Here is a 20,110-nt window from a genome sequence, read left to right as displayed (position 1 = left end):
ACCGTCGCGATCTAAGCAAAATAAGATGCATAAAGGATTAACATCACATGCAATTCATATGTGATATGATATGGCCCTTTTGTCTTTGCGCCTTTGATCTTCATCTCCAAAGCACGGACATGATCTCCATCATCTTCGGGCATGATCTCCATCATCGTCGGCGTAGCGTCAAGGTCCATGGCGCCGTCTTCATGGTTGTTCACCTCATGTAGCAACTATTACAACTACTTTGAAATACTACTCAACATGAAATTTAAAGACAACCATAAGGCTCCTGCCGGTTGCCACAATACAATAATGATCATTTCATACATATTCATCATCACATTATGGCCATATCACATCACCAAACCCTGCAAAAACAAGTTAGACGTCTCTAATTTGGTTTGCATATTTTACGTGGTTTAGGGTTTTCGCGAGAGATCTAATCTACCTACAAACATGAACCACAACGGTGATACTAGTGTTGTCAATAGAATAGTAAATTGAATCTTCACTATAGTAGGAGAGACAGACACCCGCAAAGCCTCTTATGCAATACAAGTTGCATGTCGAACGAGGAACAAGTCTCATGAACGCGGTCATGTAAAGTTAGTCCGGGCCGCTTCATCCCACTATGCCACAAAGATGCAAAGTACTCAAACTAAAGACAACAAGAGCATCAACGCCCATAATACCATTGTGTTCTACTCGTGCAACCATCTATGCATAGACACGGCTCTGATACCACTGTAGGAATACATTGCATAGAAAACAAAAAATTTCCTACCGCGAGAACGCAATCCAAGCCAAGATGCAATCTAGAAGATGGGAGCAACGAGGGGATGAACGAGACTAACCCTTGAAGATTTCCAAAGCCTATAAGAGTAGGCTCTTATTGCTGCGGTAGACGATCACTTCCCGCTTGCAAAAGCGCGTAGAAGATCTTGATCACGGTGCCACGATCGGGCAGCACCTCCGTACTCGGTCACACGTTCGGTGTTGATGACGACGTCCTTATCCCCGTTCCAGCGGGCAGCGGAAGTAGTAGATCCTCCTCGGAATCCCGGCAGCACGACGGCGTGGTGGCGGTGTCGATGGAGATCTCCGGCGGAGCTTCGCTAAGCATATGTGGGAGAAGTAGTGGAGGAGGGGTGCTAGGGTTTGGGGAGAGGGGGTGCCATGGGCGCCGGCCTCAAGGGGGCAGGGGTGGTGCGGCCAAGCCATGGGCTGCCCCCTCCCTCTCCTCCTCATTATATAGGTGGAACCCCAAGGGTTTGCCCAAAGTCTTCGAATAAGACCCCAACAGAAAAACTGCCTTATGGACGAAACCTAGAGGGACAGGGACTCTCCCCTTCCCCCTTTTCTTGGCCGGCCAAGGAGGTGGAGTCCACCATGGACTCCACCCTCCCACTTGGTTGGCTGGTTAGGGTTTGTGGAATCCCTCCGGGACTCCTCCTTCCATAGTAATTTATTTCCGGATAATTCTAGAAACCACCTTCCATAAATTCACCGGATCATTTCCAAACTTGGAAAGTAACTTCCTATATATGAATCTTATTCTCCGGACCATTCCGGAACTCCTCGTGATGTCCTGGATCCCATCCGAGACTCCGAACAAAACTTCGAACTCCATTCCATATTCCATATCTACTTAAACGACATCAAACCTTAAGTGTGTCACCCTACGGTTCGCGAACTATGTAGACATGGTTGAGACTTCTCTCCGACCAATAACCAATAGCGGGATCTGGAGATCCATAATGGCTCCCACATATTCAACGATGACTTTAGTGATCGAATGAACCATTCACATACGATACCAATTCCCTTTGTCAAGCGATATTTTACTTGTCCGAGGTTTGATCATCGGTATCACTCTATACCTTGTTCAACCTCGTCTCCTGACAAGTACTCTTTACTCGTACCGTGGTATGTGGTCTCTTATGAACTTATTCATATGCTTGCAAGACATTAGACGACATTCCACCGAGAGGTCCCAGAGTATATCTATCCGTCATCGGGATGGACAAATCCCACTGTTGATCCATATGCCTCAACTCATACTTTCCGGATACTTAATCCCACCTTTATAACCACCCATTTACGCAGTGGCGTTTGATGTAATCAAAGTACCTTTCCGGTATAAGTGATTTACATGATCTCATGGTCATAAGGACTAGGTAACTATGTATCGAAAGCTTATAGCAAAAAACTTAATGACGTGATCTTATGCTACGCTTAATTTGGTGTGTCCATTACATCATTCATACAATGATATAACCTTGTTATTAATAACATCCAATGTTCATGATTATGAAACTAATCATCCATTAATCAACAAGCTAGTTAAGAGGCATACTAGGGACTCTTTGTTGTTCACATAACACACATGTATCAATGTTTCAGTTAATACAATTATAGCATGGTATGTAAACATTATCATAAACACAAAGATATATTATAATAACCATTTTATTATTGCCTCTTGGGCATATCTCCAACAGTATTCGATCAAAAGAATGGACCGGGGTCCACAGTTCACTAGTGGTGTCTCTCCCATAAGATAAATAGCATGTTGGGTGAACAAATTACAGTTGGGCAATTGACAAATAGAGAGGGCATGACAATGCACATACATGATATGATGAATATTGTGAGATTTAATTGGGCATTACGACAAAGTACATAGACCGCTATCCAGCATGCATCTATGCCTAAAAAGTCCATCTTCAGGTTATCATCCGAACCCCTTCCAGTATTAAGTTGAAAACAACATACAATTGCATTAAGTATGGTGCGTAATGTAATCAATAACTACATCCTCGGACATAGCATCGATGTTTTATGCCTAGTGGCAACAACACATCCACAACCTTAGAACTTTCTGTCACTGTCCCAGATTTAATGGAGGCATGAACCCACTATCGAGCATAAATACTCCCTCTTGGAGTTAAGAGTAAAAACTTGGCCAGAGCCTCTACTAATAACGGAGAGCATGCAAGATCATAAACAACACATAGATAATAGATTGATAATCAACATAGCATAGTATTCTCTATCCATCGGATCCCAACAAACACAACATATAGCATTACAGATAGATGATCTTGATCATGTTAGGCAGCTCACAAGATCCGACAATGAAGCACAATTAGGAGAAGACGACCATCTAGCTACTACTATGGACCCATAGTCCAGGGGTGAACTACTCACTCATCACTCCGGAGGCGACCATGGCGGTGAAGAGTCCTCCGGGAGATGATTCCCCTCTCCGGCAGGGTGCCGGAGGCGATCTCCTGAATCCCCCGAGATGGGATTGGTGGCGGCGGCGTCTCTGGAAGGTTTTCCGTATCGTGGCTCTCGGTACTGGGGGTTTCTCGACGAACGCTATAAGTAGGCGGAGGAGATAGGTCAGGGGGCCACACGAGGGCCCCACACGCTAGGTCGGCGCGGCCAGGGCTTGGGCCGCGCCGCCCTAGTGTGTCGCCAGCTCGTGGCCCCACTTCGTATCATCTTCGGTCTTCTGGAAGCTTCGTGTGCAGATAGGCCACGGGTCGTTGATTTCGTCCAATTCCGAGAATATTTCCTTACTAGGATTTTGAAACCAAAAAGCAGTGAGAAAACAAAGCTGGCTCTTCGGCATCTCGTTAATAGGTTAGTGCCGGAAAATGCATAAATATGACATAAAGTATGCATAAAACATGTAGATATCATCAATAATGTGGCATGGAACATAAGAAATTATCGATACGTCGGAGACGTATCAAAGGTCTACCAAAAATGATAGGACAATACTTACTAGCAGCAGAACCAAGTACCAAAAAGTCAGCAGGATATTTAATCTTACCACATAGAACTTCCACATCTTGAACAATACCAATTGGAGAGATAGTTTCTCTATTAGCTAGCCGAATAACCACATCAATATCTTCAAGTTCACAAGAATCAATTTCATGCATGATCTCCGTATAAAGCTCATAAGGAATAGCACTAATACTTGCACCAATATCGCATAAACCATAATAGCAATGATCACCAATTCTAACAGATAGCATAGGAACACTAGTTTTTCTAGACTTATTAGGATGTGAAACAATATTAGAAGCATCTTCACAGAAAATAATATGATCATCTTCCACATTTTCAGTCACAAGATCTTTAACTATTGCAACAGCAGGTTCAACTTTTATTTGCTCTTCAGGTTCCATAGGTTTCTTTTCACTTTTATTAACAGCACTATTTATAACAGAGTACTCCTTCATTTTAGCAGGGAAAGGAGTTTTTTCAATATAAGCTTCAGGAATAACATGATCAACAGTTTCAATTACAACACATTTATTTATAGATGAATCAATTTTATCTTTATACGGTTCATGATAATTATCAAAATTCTTCTTAGGCAATTCATAATGAGAGGCAAAAGCTTTATAAAGATTTGCAACGACTTGAGAATCAAGACCATAAGTAGCACTAATATTACGAAATTTATCAGTATCCATAAAAGCTTCAATGCATTTATAATCATAGTTTATACCTGACTCTCTATCTTTGTCGTTCTCCCATCCTTCAGTATTCTCCTGGATCCGATTAAAAAGGTTCCTTTTAAACTCTTCTTTGTTGCGTGTAAATGATCCAGAACAAGAAGTATCCAGCAAGGTCTTGTCTTGAAAAGAAAGTCTTGCATAGAAATTATCAATGATAATATTACCAGGAAGCTCATGAATGGGGCATTTGAGCATTAAAGACTTCAATCTCCCCCACGCTTGGGCAATACTCTCTCCATCATGAGGCCAGAAATTATATATGCGGTTCCGGTCTTTGTGAATTTCACTTGGAGGATAGAATTTAGAATAAAATCGGGGCACAATATCATTCCATTCAAGAGAATCCCCATTATTCAGCAATTTGTACCAGTGCGCCGCTTTACCAGACAGCGATATAGAGAATAGCTTCTTCCTAACTTCATCCATAGCAATACCTGCACACTTGAATAAACCGCATAATTCATGTAAGAACAGTAAATGATCTCCAGGATGGACAGTTCCATCCCCTGTATAACGGTTATCCACAACACGTTCAATAATTTTCATACGTATTTTGTATGGAACTTCTTCCTCACCTGGTGCCTCATCCACTACCTTTGCAGTAGTAGTAGATTTTACAAATAAAAATTCAAGAGAAGATCTCTCCATAATGAATTATAGCAGCAGGCATGAATAAAATCAGCACGAACAGTAAAAGTTTCCCTTACCAATTCCACTTACCAATAGCGCTTCACTTCCCGGCAACGGCGCCAGAAAATAGTCTTGATGACCCACAAGTATAGGGGGTGTATCGTAGTATTTTCGATAAGTAAGATTGTCGATCCCAACGAGGAGCAGAAGGTGTTGACAAGCAGTTTCGATGAAGGATTCGCTGTAGATGCTCACAGACAAGTATTCAGGGGGTTTTGATGTAACAGATGAATAAAGTACGAGTAAGTAAAGTGCGAGAGAAATAATTGCAGCGAGTGGCCCAATCCTTTTTAGCACAAAGGACAAGCCGGTTTGTTTACTTATAATGACCAAACGTTCTTGAGGACACACGGGAATTTAGTCTAGTGCTTTCGCTTCATATAGCCAATTAATCTTCATTATTTTGATAAGTGTTGTGTGGGTGAACCTATGCTAATGCACCGCCCTTCCTAGGACTAATACATACTTGTGATTATACCCCTTGCAAGCATCCGCAACTACAAGAAAGTAATTAAGATAAATCTAACCACAGCCTTAAACTCTGAGATCCTGCTATCCCTCCTGCATCGATATACCAACGGGGGTTTAGGTTTCTGTCACTCCGGCAACCCCGCAATTGGCAAACGAGTACAAGATGTATTCCCCTAGGCCCATAAAGGTGAAGTATCATGTAGTCGACGTTCACATGACACCACTAGAAGAATAACACCACAACTTAAATATCATAACATTGAATATTACTCAACCATAATTCACTACTAACATTTAGACTTCACCCATGTCGTCAAGAACTAAACGAACTACTCACGAGACATCATATGGAACATGATCAGAGGTGATATGATGATGAGTAACAATCTGAACATAAACCTTGGTTCAATGGTTTCACTCAATAGCATCAATAACAAGTAGAAATCAATACCGGGAGAGTTTTCCCTATCAAACAATCAAGATCCAACCCAAATTGTTACAGCGGTGACGAGGTGCAGCGGTGGAGACGGCGGTAATGATGATGGAGATGATGGTGATGGTGATGGAGATGATGTCCAGCTCGATGACGGTGACGATGGCGTCGATTTCCCCCTCCGGGTGGGAATTTCCCAGACAGATTTCAGCCTGCCGGAGAGCTCTTTTCTCTCTGGTGTTTTCCGCCCCGCAGAGGCGGCTGTGACTCTTCGTGACTATCCTCTGGAGCTTAGGTTTTCGGGACGAAGATGTACGCGAAGGAGAGGAGGCCAGAGGGGGCTGTGGGCCCCCTCCCCACATGGCGGCGCGGCCAGGGCAGGGCCCGCGCCGGCTTATGAGGGGGGCCCATGGCGGCCCTCCTCGGCTCCCCCTTTTGGCTCTATTCGTCTTCTGAAAAAATAGGGATTTTTCATATAATTTCCGTCAATTGTTGATCTTCCGAAATATTGCATTCTGACGGCGCTTTTTTCAGCAGAATCCTGACTCCGGTGCGCGATCCTCCAATAATCATGAAACATGCAAAATAGATGAAATAACATAAGTATCACCTCTAAATATAAAATATATCAATGAATAACAGTAAATTATGATATTAAATAGTGATGCAAAATGGACGTATCAGTAGTGCAATTAAAGATGGGAGAGAGGATTGTAGCATCATAGGTAGATACCGTATCATAGCACGTAGTACTAGAAAATTTAATGTCAAATACATCTCGTCCATAGATCTGCATTGAGATTTTATACAAATCAATTAATATAAGAAGATTATGATACTAGTACATGATATCATGCATCGTGGACATAGTAACATGTAGTAGTATCATACACATGATACTTTTATACGATACTATGCATTGTGACTAGTCTTATGAGAGACTAGTTTGGTGAAGCGGGTCACCTTGTGTTTTGTGTTTGTGTGGTTAATGCCTTTGGTTGGCTTTACCCGTCGACGAGAGTTCTCGTGATCATGTATTTCTCGGATCTGCAGCGGGCTTCACCTTGTTGGTTTTTGGGCTCGGTCCTTGTTTTATGATGAGTCCTGCTATACACACGATAAATTTTGTACGATTCTTGTCCGACACAGCACATCTGACGGTCTGTTGATTGCACCAAACTACAACACACGGCTAGATATTGCATCGTATGGGAGTCGGACACAAACGTGTCGTACGTGAAGTACTTCCGTTTTATGATTTTCGCTAGTTTTTTCCCTAATTAAATAACCACATTTTATTAATTGAAGGATAAGGAATTTTTTCTATTCTAAAAACAGCTTCTGGGGGTCGCTGATCGTACAGACTCGCATTATAAAAGCAGCTTTTATTAATCATGTTGTCATTACAAAGTACTAGCTCTTATTAGACATTAATTTGTATAATTAACAAAGGGTCCTAATGGTCCATATGTGGACTTCGAGGTTAGGCCACTCTCATTATCAGCCGTATGTAGGTTGGGTATGAGTCACGACACCATCTCATTATCATGGCTCACATATCTAAGCATTTAATGTATAATGTATTAAAAAGATATTAGTCTAATTGGATGATGGGTGCTGACATTTCATAAGTTTCTACGTTGGATTGTGTAATTTGTGTGAAGAGGCGTCCATTTCATCATCTCTCTTCATTATCTATGTGTCACTCACATGTACAAAATCCCATGTACTACCTCTGTCCAAAAAAAGATGCCTCAACTTTTTCAAAATTTGGATGTATCTATATACTAAATCAGGTCTAGATACATCTAAATTTTAACTAAGTTGGGACATCCTTTTATGGACGGAGGGAGTATATATTTTTGCCCTAATATGATAAAGATCATCGCTACCACAATGCTTTTCTTTTGACCGTTCTTTTCTCGCTTATGTGCCTATCATATGTTAGCTACCCGTAAATGAGGATGCCTTGCGTGTCCTATCATGATTTAAACATCACTAAGTTATTCTCTATTCTTCGATGACCAAGACACCCTGCTGGTGCTAGTTCTCTGAGTCACCTTGAAAAAGCAGGAACGAGATGGTTTTTGACGCGCAATGGCTAACCCTTGCCAACATGTTTCACTCCTTGTTGATCACTGCGACATGTGGTTTCATCGCCAACCGCATCGTCTCTCGCTTCATTCGGTACATGTCTGGCTTGCCTAGTTAACGTCAACCTAAATCTTTTGTAAAATTTTCTACGCTATTGTGTCGGAATTCGTGTTGTAACCCTGAACTTCACGATGTTGTCGCTTGCTTTAATGAAAATTTACTTCAGGAGGGGTGCTTTCTCCCACCGTTGAGTAGTAAAAATGAAGAAATGGTACTCAAATAAGCCGAAATAAAAACAGGCTTGTTGTAGTATAAAACTAGTTTACATAACAAATGCATTAATATATACACATGTTTACCAATTGTCAGTCTAACACTTATTTAACATCAAGGAGTGTTTTGTATGCAAGTTGAATCTCACGAACAAACGAATTATTCCAAAACCTAATTATTTGTTTGTTTGTTGCCCAGAAAAAACCTTTGGTTTTTTATGCTGATTGCCACTCGAAAATGATTTGGATTTTGGTAAGCAGAACTGTGATGAATGCACTGCGTTCTAATCACCCTGATTAATCCACAAAATGCATGTGCTACCCTCAGCAACAATGCATGTGCTCATCTCAGGTGAGATTGAATTGAAAAAGAAAATATCTCCATGAACAGTTGACCTCTCGCTTTCGATACCTCATCTCTCCCTCTCTTCCTCGCCGCGGTTAAGTTAAGTTAAAACTAAACCAGACTCAAACACACCACGCACCGCCCGAAACGAGCAGCAGCACTGCACCGCGCTGCGCCGGCCAGATCGCCGCCCGCCCGCCTCCGCCGCCTAGCCTCTTCCTCCCTACCACGCCGCCCACGCCGGCAAGGGCGAGAGGCTAGCCTCGAGGCCGGGCTCCCTCCCCACAGGCCGCGGCGCCACCACCACACGACTCCGGGATCTCGAGGTAGTTACCCGCTTCCGACGCTTTCTCCCCCTTCTTCTTCCGTCGATGCCTCGTCCTAGGATACGCGCGTTCGGTCGGGGGAGTGTGACCAAATGACTGGCGAATTTTCGGTAGGATCTGAGGTTTGGAGTGGCGGATCTCCCGGTGATCTGGTCCGTACTGGGGGTTGGTGGTGGAGATCTTGCAAGTTAGGTGCACAGTTCGGTATCCTAGATGCAAATCTGTGCCAAGGTGGATAATTTTCGGACCAAGATTTCCTATTACTTGCGCCTCTAGAATTTACTTCGAATATGTGGACATTGTGTGCTATCATATGAATCTCGCTTTAGTTAGTTCTTGCTTACTACAGTCGTGTGTCCAAGCTTGTTTATTTATGGTAATGCACTAGGGTATGAGTAAGATCATGCTCGGTCAGTACCCAGTTTAGGTCTCGGACGCATTAACATGTTTCCTGCAATGTTTTCTTGGAATGTAAATGCTATAACAGTGTAAACTCTATGACCTCCAATTGCAGTTTGCACTCAAAGCATAGTTGACGCTAGCACAGGGGTTCCAACTCTTTTCTCACAATGCATAATGTTAAACTTAATATTCATGTCTTGATCCATCTAACTAAGACGTGTTGGTTTTTCCCGTCTCCATTGAGCAGGTCTCTTGAGTTCATGTGCAGCACATAGTGCTTACTCTGTGTTGAATTCTTATGAGATCAGTAAACTGATATGGATATGTGAAGCACAGCTGAAGAAGCCCAAATTGTTTCGTACCGGTGAATGACCAGTATTTTGTCTGTTTCAGATCTTAGTATCCCTAGAGATGGAAGGAAGACAGGCAGGTGTATGGTAAACCCTGGTGATTATTCGTGGGAGGTCAGCAAGTGGTGGCCTGATTAAGATTGCTGCCAACACTTTTGTGGTTCATCTCTAGTCAGTAATGGCGAGAATGAAGCTCCCAAGGCGTTATGTCATAGTACTGCTGACATTCATCTGCACTAATGTTTGTTATATTGAGCGTGTGGGTTTCTCTATTTCATACACCGTAGCAGCTGATGCAATCAATGTGAATCAAGCAAACAAGGGCATGATACTGTCCATGTTCTATTATGGTTATGTTTTGTCACAAATTCCTGGTGGATGGGCAGCTCAGAGATTGGGAGGCAGACGTGTTCTGCTGCTGTCGTTCTTGTTGTGGTCTTTGATATGCGGTCTAATTCCACTGGACCCAAACAGAGTTGTCATTCTGGTTCTTTCTCGCCTTTTTGTTGGTGTAGCACAAGGTTTCATATTTCCTGCCATTCACACAGTTCTGGCTCAATGGGTACCGCCGCAGGAGCGCTCTCGCTCGGTGTCTTTAACAACCTCAGGGATGTACCTCGGGGCAGCCGGTGGAATGCTGTTTTTTCCAAGTCTGGTGAAGCACATGGGTCCCCAATCTGTTTTCTTTGTTGAAGCAGTACTTGGAATTGCATGGTCTGTAATTTGGTTGAAGTTCTCCAGTGAGCCACCTCGCACTGACCTTCCAAAAGTTTCAATGCCAAAGGTAGCATCACGAGAGAAGATTAAGGCGCTAGCAGGTGGGGTTGTTGCACCTCGTACTGTGAAGATACCATGGCGTAGGATTATCTTCAGTCTACCTGTTTGGGCAATTGTCGTGAACAACTTCACTTTCCACTATGCCTTGTATGTTATCATGAACTGGCTGCCCACTTATTTCGAGCTTGCCCTTAAGCTTAGTCTCCAGGATATGGGATCGTCAAAGATGCTTCCCTATTTCAACATGTTTATTTTCTCCAATATTGGTGGAGTGGTTGCTGATCACCTGATTACAAAAAGGATCTTATCAGTTACCAAGACAAGGAAGCTCCTGAACACCATTGGGTTTGTTGTCTCGGCTGTTGCACTTATGGCCATTCCTTCATTCGGGACACCCTCAGGGACTGTGATCTGTTCATCAGTAGCTCTTGGTTTTCTGGCTCTAGGAAGAGCAGGTTTTGCAGTGAATCATATGGATGTTGCTCCAAAATTTGCCGGCATAGTGATGGGGGTTTCCAATACAGCTGGGACATTGGCTGGGATAGTTGGTGTTGGACTGACGGGAAATATTCTGGAGGCTGCAAAGGCTTCTAACATGGATCTAACTAGCTCCGAAACCTGGAAAACAGTCTTCTTTGTTCCAGGATACCTTTGTATTTTTAGTTCAGTCATTTTCTTGATTTTCTCAACTGGTGAGAAGATTTTCGAATAGAGGATGATCATTTTTGCCTGTTCTTTTCTTCTCATTTACGGTGAGGCAGGATAGCAAAACGGGAATCACACACATGTATTGTTCATTATCTGTCAAATTTCAGAGTTCAGACTGCACCCCACATATGTTCAGAAGTAATGTAATGTTAGTAAAAGTATAATGCTTCTATAATAGGCTGTGTTATTGGGAATGATCTCATGACTGTTATTTCAGCTGGCTGGTTGGCCTAGTTACAATTTCTTGTCCTTATTCCTAGGCATAAGAAACAATTTGAATTGTGCATGATAGCAAGAAATCATGATGATATGCCATTCCTTTTTGCTAGAAGGATCTGAAAAGAAATCTGATTGGGCTATATGTTTGAAAAAAACGAATTTGCTATTTAAATTTATCATTATGGAAGCTGACAGCAACATGGTAAGCTCCCTTTGGCTGTTTGTAGAGAGAGGTGCATATCTGATCTGTTTAAGTCTTGCGAAATATAGTTTCAAAAATCAGTGCTCATTAAAGTCTCATTGTGTCCTTGAATTGATATTGTCTTTTGAAAAAGAGCAGCAGGGCAGGATGGTGGCACGCCGTTCCTACTGAACATATCTTACAACAAATAAATAGACGCTCAAAATAAAGGTCCAACGGAGGGTCACCTGCTTAGAGCATCTCTAGCAGAGCCCGAAAAAACGCAAACTGAAAACGCCGAGTTCAGTGCACCGAAAATAGTGGCGCAGAATAGAAATCGTAAAATGGAACTGAAAAGAGGAATTTGAATTGGCACGGGTAAATTGAGGCGATGATCATAGTTCTAGATGACATAGATGCTCCGATTGAGCATCGATACTTACATAGTTCTTGCAATTGAAAACGTAAATACTGGTACACCGGCAAGCGCAACCTAGCTAAGCAAAATGCGGCCTATATGACCTATGGCGGACCTGGCGGACGACGTCAACCTCCTTCCAGCGGAAGCCCGCCCTCACCTCCGCCTCGCTTGATGGCGCAGGTCTGCGCCATGACGGCCTCCTCCTCGTCGCTGCCGTGGACGTAGTCCCCGACGGAGAAGGTAGGCGACCGCGCGGGGATGAGGTCGTCCTCCTCGCTGCTCGCCGCCACGGGCAGCCGCGGTGCGTAGCTAGACTGCCCGGAGGAGGAGCCCTCGCCTTGGTTGGCGAAGCGCGCCAACTTTCCTGGGGGCGTGAGCCCCCAGTTCGTCCAGCGGCGAACGCTCCTCTTGCGCGTGCCCTCGCTCCTCTTCCACTTGCGCCGCTCCACCTCGGTGCGGAAGACAGGCGGACGCGGCGGCGAGTCGCCGCTACCCAATACCGCGGCACGGCCGTCGGAACTTCCACGGGAGGCCATCGCGCGACGGCGGGCTACGGATCGGTGGCTGGTTGCGTGTGGATTGCTCGTTGGAGCTAGCGACTGGCGGCGGCGGAGGGGAGTAGGGTTTGCGAACCGAACCCCCCTCCGCAAACTCTTTTCATACGAGGCGTCCGCTCGATTTCTCGGGCCCCTGTACTTCGTTTACGAACCGGCCCATGTATTCGGGCTCTGTTATGCGCGCGTTTCGACCCGAACCCGTAAATCCGTCGGAAAAGTTCTATTCCAGCGAGATTTACGGGCTCTTACAGTATTCTTTTAGGGTGGAAAACATAGAACCACGTACCCCTGGGTTTGATTTGTGTACTATTATTTGTTGGAACTCCGTGCCGTAAATGCGGTAGGCATGACACGATTTCACATAACTAATAGGTGCTGCGTAAATAAATAGAAAATCACCAAATTCTCATTTGAATGGAGTCTAATGATGTATTTAAATACTATAAATATGGGGTAACTTATGAATACACGATACAAACAAAATTAATTACAAACCCACAAAAAAAAAAGAATGCATATGCTTGATAGTTGGTACAAACATATGGCTAGTTGACTGTTTTTTTTTGCACATACAAACTCTTTTTTAAATCCATCTCGCATAAACTTATTAAAGTTGTATTGTTTAAATACCTAGTTAACCTTGAGACTACAAAATAAATTTTACTCCTCAACTTGCCATACCGCTGTGTCCATATTTTTTTTAGCATAAACGTAGGATTGTCATTTTTATATCGGGATATTAGAGACAACACAATACGTATCATGTTAGGACTAAGATACTACCAGATTAAAATACCATCACAATACATATCGATTAGCAACGATAGTATTGCAAAATCGTAAGGTACTAAGACATGCATCGAGATAGTGACAACCATGGGTACAAACACCGTCATGTGCGTTTAACCAATTTATCACCCTTCCTAGCATCATGGATCATCCCCCACATGACCAAAGATTATGACTATGTTTTGATCGTCTTCAATTCCCGCAAAGTTGGTTCAAAATTCTCTCGTTTCACATGGGGTCTTGATTACCCATCAAGCAACACAATGATGGCCGGTGTCGTGTGAGCATGCTCCAACATTCGCTTTTGTCATTTCTTACAAACCTTTGCCCACAACCACGCACATTTAGCTTCTTGTTTTTCCTCCTAAAACGTACAACCAAAATTAGCTCAGCTGTTAACAGAAAGACACTACCGACGTGGCAAATGATGGCAGAAAATAAACAAAGCAGAGCTACTAAGAAACACTTTATTTGGAGACTTGAAGTCCATCAGCACACAAAAAGGGATTAGCGATAAAGAGGTAGATAGAGTAGCACACACGCCACGCCAAAGTCTTCTCTTAGCACAATACTCCGTATACTAGTACTATCACTCTATTATTTTTGTACACGAAATTCTTTCTTTACCTACGCCGACATGCTATACCATGTCAACAAATAATTTCCTGTTCCCGAAATAAAAAAAACTCGAACTATCATTTTCATTCTGTATAATTTGATTTCGTCACGCATTTTTTTTCGAGTCCAAAGAAAGAAAGAAAGAAGGGAAGGGAAGTAAGCAAGCCGTACTGAGGGGAGCTTCCCCCTGTATCTCTCTTCTCCCTCGCAGCTCCCAGATCCAAAACCCAGGCGCGTCCGCCTCCCGAAATCCAAACCCTAGCGCCCGACTCGCGACGCCGCCGGGATGCGGGGTCTCAGGGCGGACGGCGGCGGTGGCGGTGGCGGCGCCTCCTCCTCGTCTTCCACCGCAGGTGATTTTCCTCCCGCTGGCTAGCAGTGCTGGTGTATGTTCTTCTTCTGGTGGGCTGCTGCTGAGTTTGATCTGCTTGGGTTTCACTGGTGTTAGCGCTAGGATTTGTGCTAGAAAAGACGCGCTTTTTCCTGTCTGCGACGCGCGTTCCTGTTGAATTTCTTGTTCCTCCGCGTGGTACCAACGGAAATTTGTGTGTGTGTTTTTCTTCTGCAGAGAACTCGCGCTTCGACGCAGCGCAGTATACGTTCTTCGGCAAGGCGCCCCTGGAGGGGCTGGAGCTCGGCGGTCTGGCGGATGATGGGGGTGTGGACGGCTACGGCGGCGGGTTCGGTGGACATGACGACGGGGCTTACCACTTGTCTCCTGTCGGGGAAGAGGTGCGGCTCTCTCTCTCTCTCAGCGACTTTGTATCCCACAAAGAAAGCCGGATTCCTTGTTGATATGAACTGTGCGCACAGCGTGATTCGGAAAGTTCTGATTTCGCTGGTGCCTGCTACTGTGGGAAAGCTACGAGTTGTGTGCATTGCATGCTTCATACAGTCTTGAATTATGCTGGTGCGTGCTACTGTTGGGATGAGTGGGTACTCTTTTCTGCAGTGGGATGATTGCTGGTGGTTTTGACCTGCCTGCAGTAGGATGATGCAATGCATCAAGCCTAAGGACTATGTTGGCGTAGTGGGATCAGTTTTTTGTGTGCAGATGATCTCTCGCTCTAGTTTTAGATAAGAAAATTGTGTCCATAAAGAATGCACTGTGATTCCCCCAAACTCGTGTAATTGTGTAGATAGAATTCTGTGTGCCTTTTGGCTGGCTAAGAAAATCTAAAAAATCTGATGTTTCTAAGAAAATGGTTGATACATTACCTGAGTAGTGTCAACTAGGGACACTATTTTCTCAGAATTACTCAGTACCAAGAAATGTGAATTAGGCTAATGTCAACAGGAAAAGACATGATGGCAGTGTCTGTCCTAGGATTCAATGAACTTCCTTGGTTACTTAGTCTGATGCTATAACAGTTGCCTCCACTGGTTTAGTTCAAGCTTACATTGCTCTCTAGCCCAAATGTCCTTCACCATGGAATTAGGAGTTGGTAATCAGAATCAAATGTTACAACTGTAGGTTCTTCTCTGAATTCAAAATTACCGACCTGCACCTTCGCAGAATGTTGGTTCAAGCTTTCTTTGTTCTGCGCTAGTAGCGTTTCGCCTGACCACATACACAAGCACCCTCATTTTTTTTGCCATTAGAACTGAGATTTGAGTACACACATCCATCTTCCGAGCCGGCCTGATCACCAGGTGCAGTTTACAGAGATTACTATTTAGTATGGAATTATATAGGTGACGCCTTGTAGTATTTGAAGGTAACAAGTGCGAGCTTATGTTGCTTAATTGCATTTACTGTTAGGTAGTGGATATAATTGTGTAGGACTATAAGCTATAGTTACTTAGCTATTATACTTGAATGAAGGATTTGTAGCTTTGATACTTTTCTGGCGAACATCATGATATATTTTCTCTGTTTGCAGTTTGATCCTCCCAATATAGCATTCCTAGTTAGCCATCAAACCTTTGATTCTACATTCTGAAAACATCGAAATTTCCACTACTTTCATGTTGAATTGAATGCTACCAATTTATTTCATCGGCTGTTCCAGGATTTGTTTATTCTGCAAGTCTTTTCCTGCCTACTTATTAACTTCGGTCACATTCTTTCAGTACTGTTTTCTTGCTGACTCCTGTAGCCACATTTCTTCTATACTTCATGATGATTTTTTCTTGCTCTTATATTCATGCAGATTGATTGTATGAGTAACTTGTCTGAAATTGATGATCTTGCAAGCACTTTTGCAAAGGTTAGCAACTTATATCTCTAACTTGACTACTTCTGTTAGTGTATTACTGTCTTATATTTCATTACTATGGTTTTATTATGTGTAATTATCTACCGCAGTCGTAAGCAATTAGCATGTCAGAGGGTGGCAAATGATCCTTTCAGTACCATGCTTTTGAAGGCTTACTACTTCATGCTCAGTTGTAATTATTTTCTTGAACCTTTTCATGATTCTTTGTAACATGTAATACAGTCAATTAGTATCTGTTGTGTCAAATTTAGCAATGCTGAAAGGGACTTTCTAAAGATTGCTGAAGTATACTGTTAAAATGTAAGGGAACACTCCCTTCCTTTTTCGGTTTCAGCCGTTCACATATAAGGGGATAAATCAAACCAGATTTTCAGATTTAATTGGTCACATAAGTTCAAAATCTGGGATGGAGTTTGCAACTACAATTTTACATGTCTAAACACTAAAGTTCATATTTTGTAATATTTTGAACATAAGTGGACTAGATATAGTACTTTGTAGAGAGATCTTTAAGCCTCATGAGTTAAAACTTGGTATAGTACTATAGGTCATGGACCACCTGCTGTTTTTTGCATTTTTATCTATTGGAGTGCATACTGAAACAATGCCTTGTCTCCAGTTGAACCGAAGTCTTAGCGGAACAGGGAACCCTGGTGTCATTGGTGATAGACGATCAATCTCCAGGGAAAGTAAGTACCATTTCTACCCCCAGTTATTATGAAGCTTAACATTAGAAAAGCTTATCCATGTTAGCTGCAGTCTAAATACAGGTAAAAAGTATCATTTCTGTCCCTAGTTAGTACTGAAGCTTAAAATTCGAAAAGATTATCCATTTTACATGCAGTCTAAGCATAGGTAAAAAGTAATATTTCTGCCCCCAATTAGTACTAAAGCTTCAGAAAAGCTTATCCATGTTACTACATGCAGTCTAAACACAGGTAAGCTATAATTTAGACATGTTTAATAGGAGAAAATATCAAAATGATAACCAGACCCTAAATATTATACATATATGTCTAGATTTTTAATTCCTTATTCTTAACTGTGCCTGTGTTCCTAAGCTAACTATTATGTTCCTTTAGGTTCTTTGACTACCGACTGGGTTCAGGAATCAGAGTTCACTAATTGGGTGGACCAGGATATAAACAGCAACGAATTTCTGAACAGCAAGCAATCGTGTTCACATCAGCAGTATTTGCCTCAGTTTGGAGAGTCGAAACCATTGAGCCGAACATCGTCCTATCCTCTGGAACAACTACAACACCGCTGCAGTGAACCTATTCTGGGACATGGATCTACTTCATTTACATCCTATCCTCCACCAGGTGGTGGCGGATTATCTTATCCCGCGCAGGGTCTTACTCGACACTCGAGCATTCCGTCACCTGGTGCTGGATACCAAATGGGTTCTCCAAGTTCATCGCTTTCCGGTTCTCCATATAATATGACTAGTCTACCTCATGGACTGCGATATGGGCGAAGCATGTCTTACACTGCAGGTGATCTGTCGGCCAACAACTTCCTGCAAAATGAATGGACAAATCAAGCTAGCCCACATGCTTTTGAGCACCTTAATCTACATCCCAGTTTATTGCAGCAGCAGTTATCTTTTCCGAGTAGTTCAGTTTCTTCATTGCTATTTTCTCAGCAGCAGCAGCAGAAGCAAAGATTTCCCCTAGCCCAACCATCCCATCACAATTACCTAAACATGCAGCCTCACTTCTATCACCATCATTCTCCAGAGATGATAGGAAAGTTTGATCATGTTCCTAGTGTGCCTTCACCAAGAGACAAGAGATCCAGGTCAGGAAGAGGAAAACACAGTATACGCTTTTCTCAACAACCTTCTGATACAGTTGGCCAGAATGTTGACAATGGGGCAGTAAAGTTCAGGTCAAAGTATATGTCATCTGAAGAGATAGATACTATTTTAAGAATGCAGCACTCTGGAAGTCACAACAGTGATTCTTACGTCGATGACTACTACCACCAAGCTTGTATAGCCAAAAGATGTGCCAATTCTCAGCAGACGATCAATTTCTCCCCCGTGTCGATAAAAGAGTTCCCCTCAAAGTCCCGGTCTGGTGGTGATAAACATTCATTTATAAAGGTTGATTCTGTTGGAAGAGTATCTTTCTCTTCCATACGCAGGCCTCCTCCTCTCCTTGAAGTTGATACTGTTGCATCTGGTGATCGCAAGTCATCTACAAGATCATTGGAGAAAGAGCCAATGCTGGCAGCCAGAATTACTGTTGAAGATGGTTTGTGCCTTCTCCTAGATGTGAATGACATTGACCGCTTGTTACAGTCTAGCCAGGCACAGGACAACAGCTTCCAACTCAGGCGAAGGCGACAGGTCCTCCTTGAAGGCTTAGCCACATCACTTGAACTTGTCGACCCTTTTGGCCCCAACAAACCTGGTAATTCATCTGGATTGGCCACGGATGACCTTATTTTTCTTCGCATTGTTTCTCTCCCTAAAGGACGTAAGCTTCTGGCCCGTTATCTTCGACTTGTGGTCCCTGGAAGTGAGCTGACCCGCATAGTTTGCATGGCTATCTTTCGACATCTCAGGAGCCTGTTTGGAGGTTTGCCATCAGATTCTGGCGCGGCAGAAACAACGGTTACTCTTGCCAAGACCGTGTCTTCTTGCGTGCATCACATGGAACTAAGTGCTCTCAGCGCCTGCCTTGCCGCTGTCGTCTGCTCAACGCAACATCCACCTCTCCGCCCTCTTGGTAGCTCTGCTGGAGATGGGGCTTCTCTGATCATCAAATCAGTACTGGATAGAGCAACCGAGCTACTGGCCGATCCTCATTCTGCCGCCAACTACAGCAGATCGACCCGTTCTCTTTGGCAGGCGTCATTCGATTCCTTCTTTGGACTTCTGACAAAATACTGTGACAGCAAGTATGGGAGTATTCTGCAGATGTTTGCCACGCAGGACTCGAGTTCCGTGGCTGGACCTGAAGCCTCGAAGGCTGTTAGCAGGGAGATGCCTGTCGAGCTTCTACGTGCAAGCCTTCCACACACCAGCGAACAGCAACGGCAGATGCTTCTCGATTTTGCTCGGAAATCTATGCCTGCGATTGGTTCCAATCATTCTGGTGCGAGCATGTCTTCAGGTGGTAATGCCACTTCCGAATCGGTTCCTGGTTAAACTGTATATGCAGCCTATCTTCGGATAGCATTTATAATCTTTGGAGACATGCTTCCTGTCTCGCGAGATGCGGGCTTGGAGAAGTTCCATTGGCTCCGGTGAAGTTAATCATTCCTCAGACCTGTGACCGTGTCTAGGATCGAGATTAATTTGTAGAACCGACAATCTCCTTCATGTGGGGTAATTTCGTGTAATACCCACCTGATGGCTATATATATCTATGATGGTAGATTGTTCGTGTATGTACCCTGTTGTAACTCTGTGCAGTGATGAACCTGATGCCTCTTTGGAGGAAACTAGTTTGAGTGTTTAACCCCTTATTTTCACCCAGTGAAAAAGAAGGTACTGGATAGAAATGGTCTAGAGCCATCTTGTGAGTCTTGTGTTTGTTTCTTGGTAGTGGGGAGGGGGGTCTTGTTCTTGTGTGGGTGGTGACAGTGTTAAGCTCGATTTGCTTTATCTATATGCTTTCGTGAGATATGACTATATGAGATGATATTCATCTGTGAAATCTTTTGCTTTATTATCCTGATATATTTTATTTCTATATC

The 20,110-nt window shown here is 43.3% G+C and overlaps 2 protein-coding genes across 3 annotated transcripts; both read left to right on the top strand.

Annotated features, from left to right (window-relative positions):
* Positions 1-8,934: 8,934 nt before the first annotated feature.
* On the top strand, positions 8,935-11,570 carry LOC127327224 (probable anion transporter 7). Of its 2 annotated transcripts, none has more exons than XM_051353998.2 (2): positions 8,935-9,158; positions 9,954-11,570. In XM_051353998.2, the coding sequence occupies exon 2, from the start codon at positions 10,089-10,091 to the stop codon at positions 11,397-11,399; it is 1,311 nt and encodes a 436-aa protein (XP_051209958.1). In that variant the 5' UTR covers positions 8,935-9,158; positions 9,954-10,088; the 3' UTR covers positions 11,400-11,570. The 2 variants fall into 2 exon arrangements, with proteins under 2 accessions (XP_051209958.1, XP_051209957.1); XM_051353997.2 differs by having other exon boundaries at positions 9,808-11,570.
* Positions 11,571-14,327: 2,757 nt separating this feature from the next.
* LOC127327225 (protein PAT1 homolog 1) lies at positions 14,328-19,885 on the top strand. The gene is made up of 5 exons (XM_051353999.1): positions 14,328-14,533; positions 14,749-14,912; positions 16,334-16,390; positions 17,019-17,088; positions 17,482-19,885. Exons 1-5 carry the CDS (start codon positions 14,467-14,469, stop codon positions 19,557-19,559), a joined length of 2,436 nt encoding a protein of 811 aa, XP_051209959.1. The 5' UTR covers positions 14,328-14,466; the 3' UTR covers positions 19,560-19,885.
* The last annotated feature ends 225 nt before the right edge of the window (positions 19,886-20,110 follow it).

Source organism: Lolium perenne, chromosome 1 (assembly GCF_019359855.2).
Source record: "Lolium perenne isolate Kyuss_39 chromosome 1, Kyuss_2.0, whole genome shotgun sequence".
NCBI classification, from domain to species: Eukaryota; Viridiplantae; Streptophyta; class Magnoliopsida; order Poales; family Poaceae; genus Lolium; species Lolium perenne.
The sequence above is the reverse complement of the archived record's forward strand: the minus strand, read 5'-3'. Positions and strand labels throughout refer to the sequence as shown.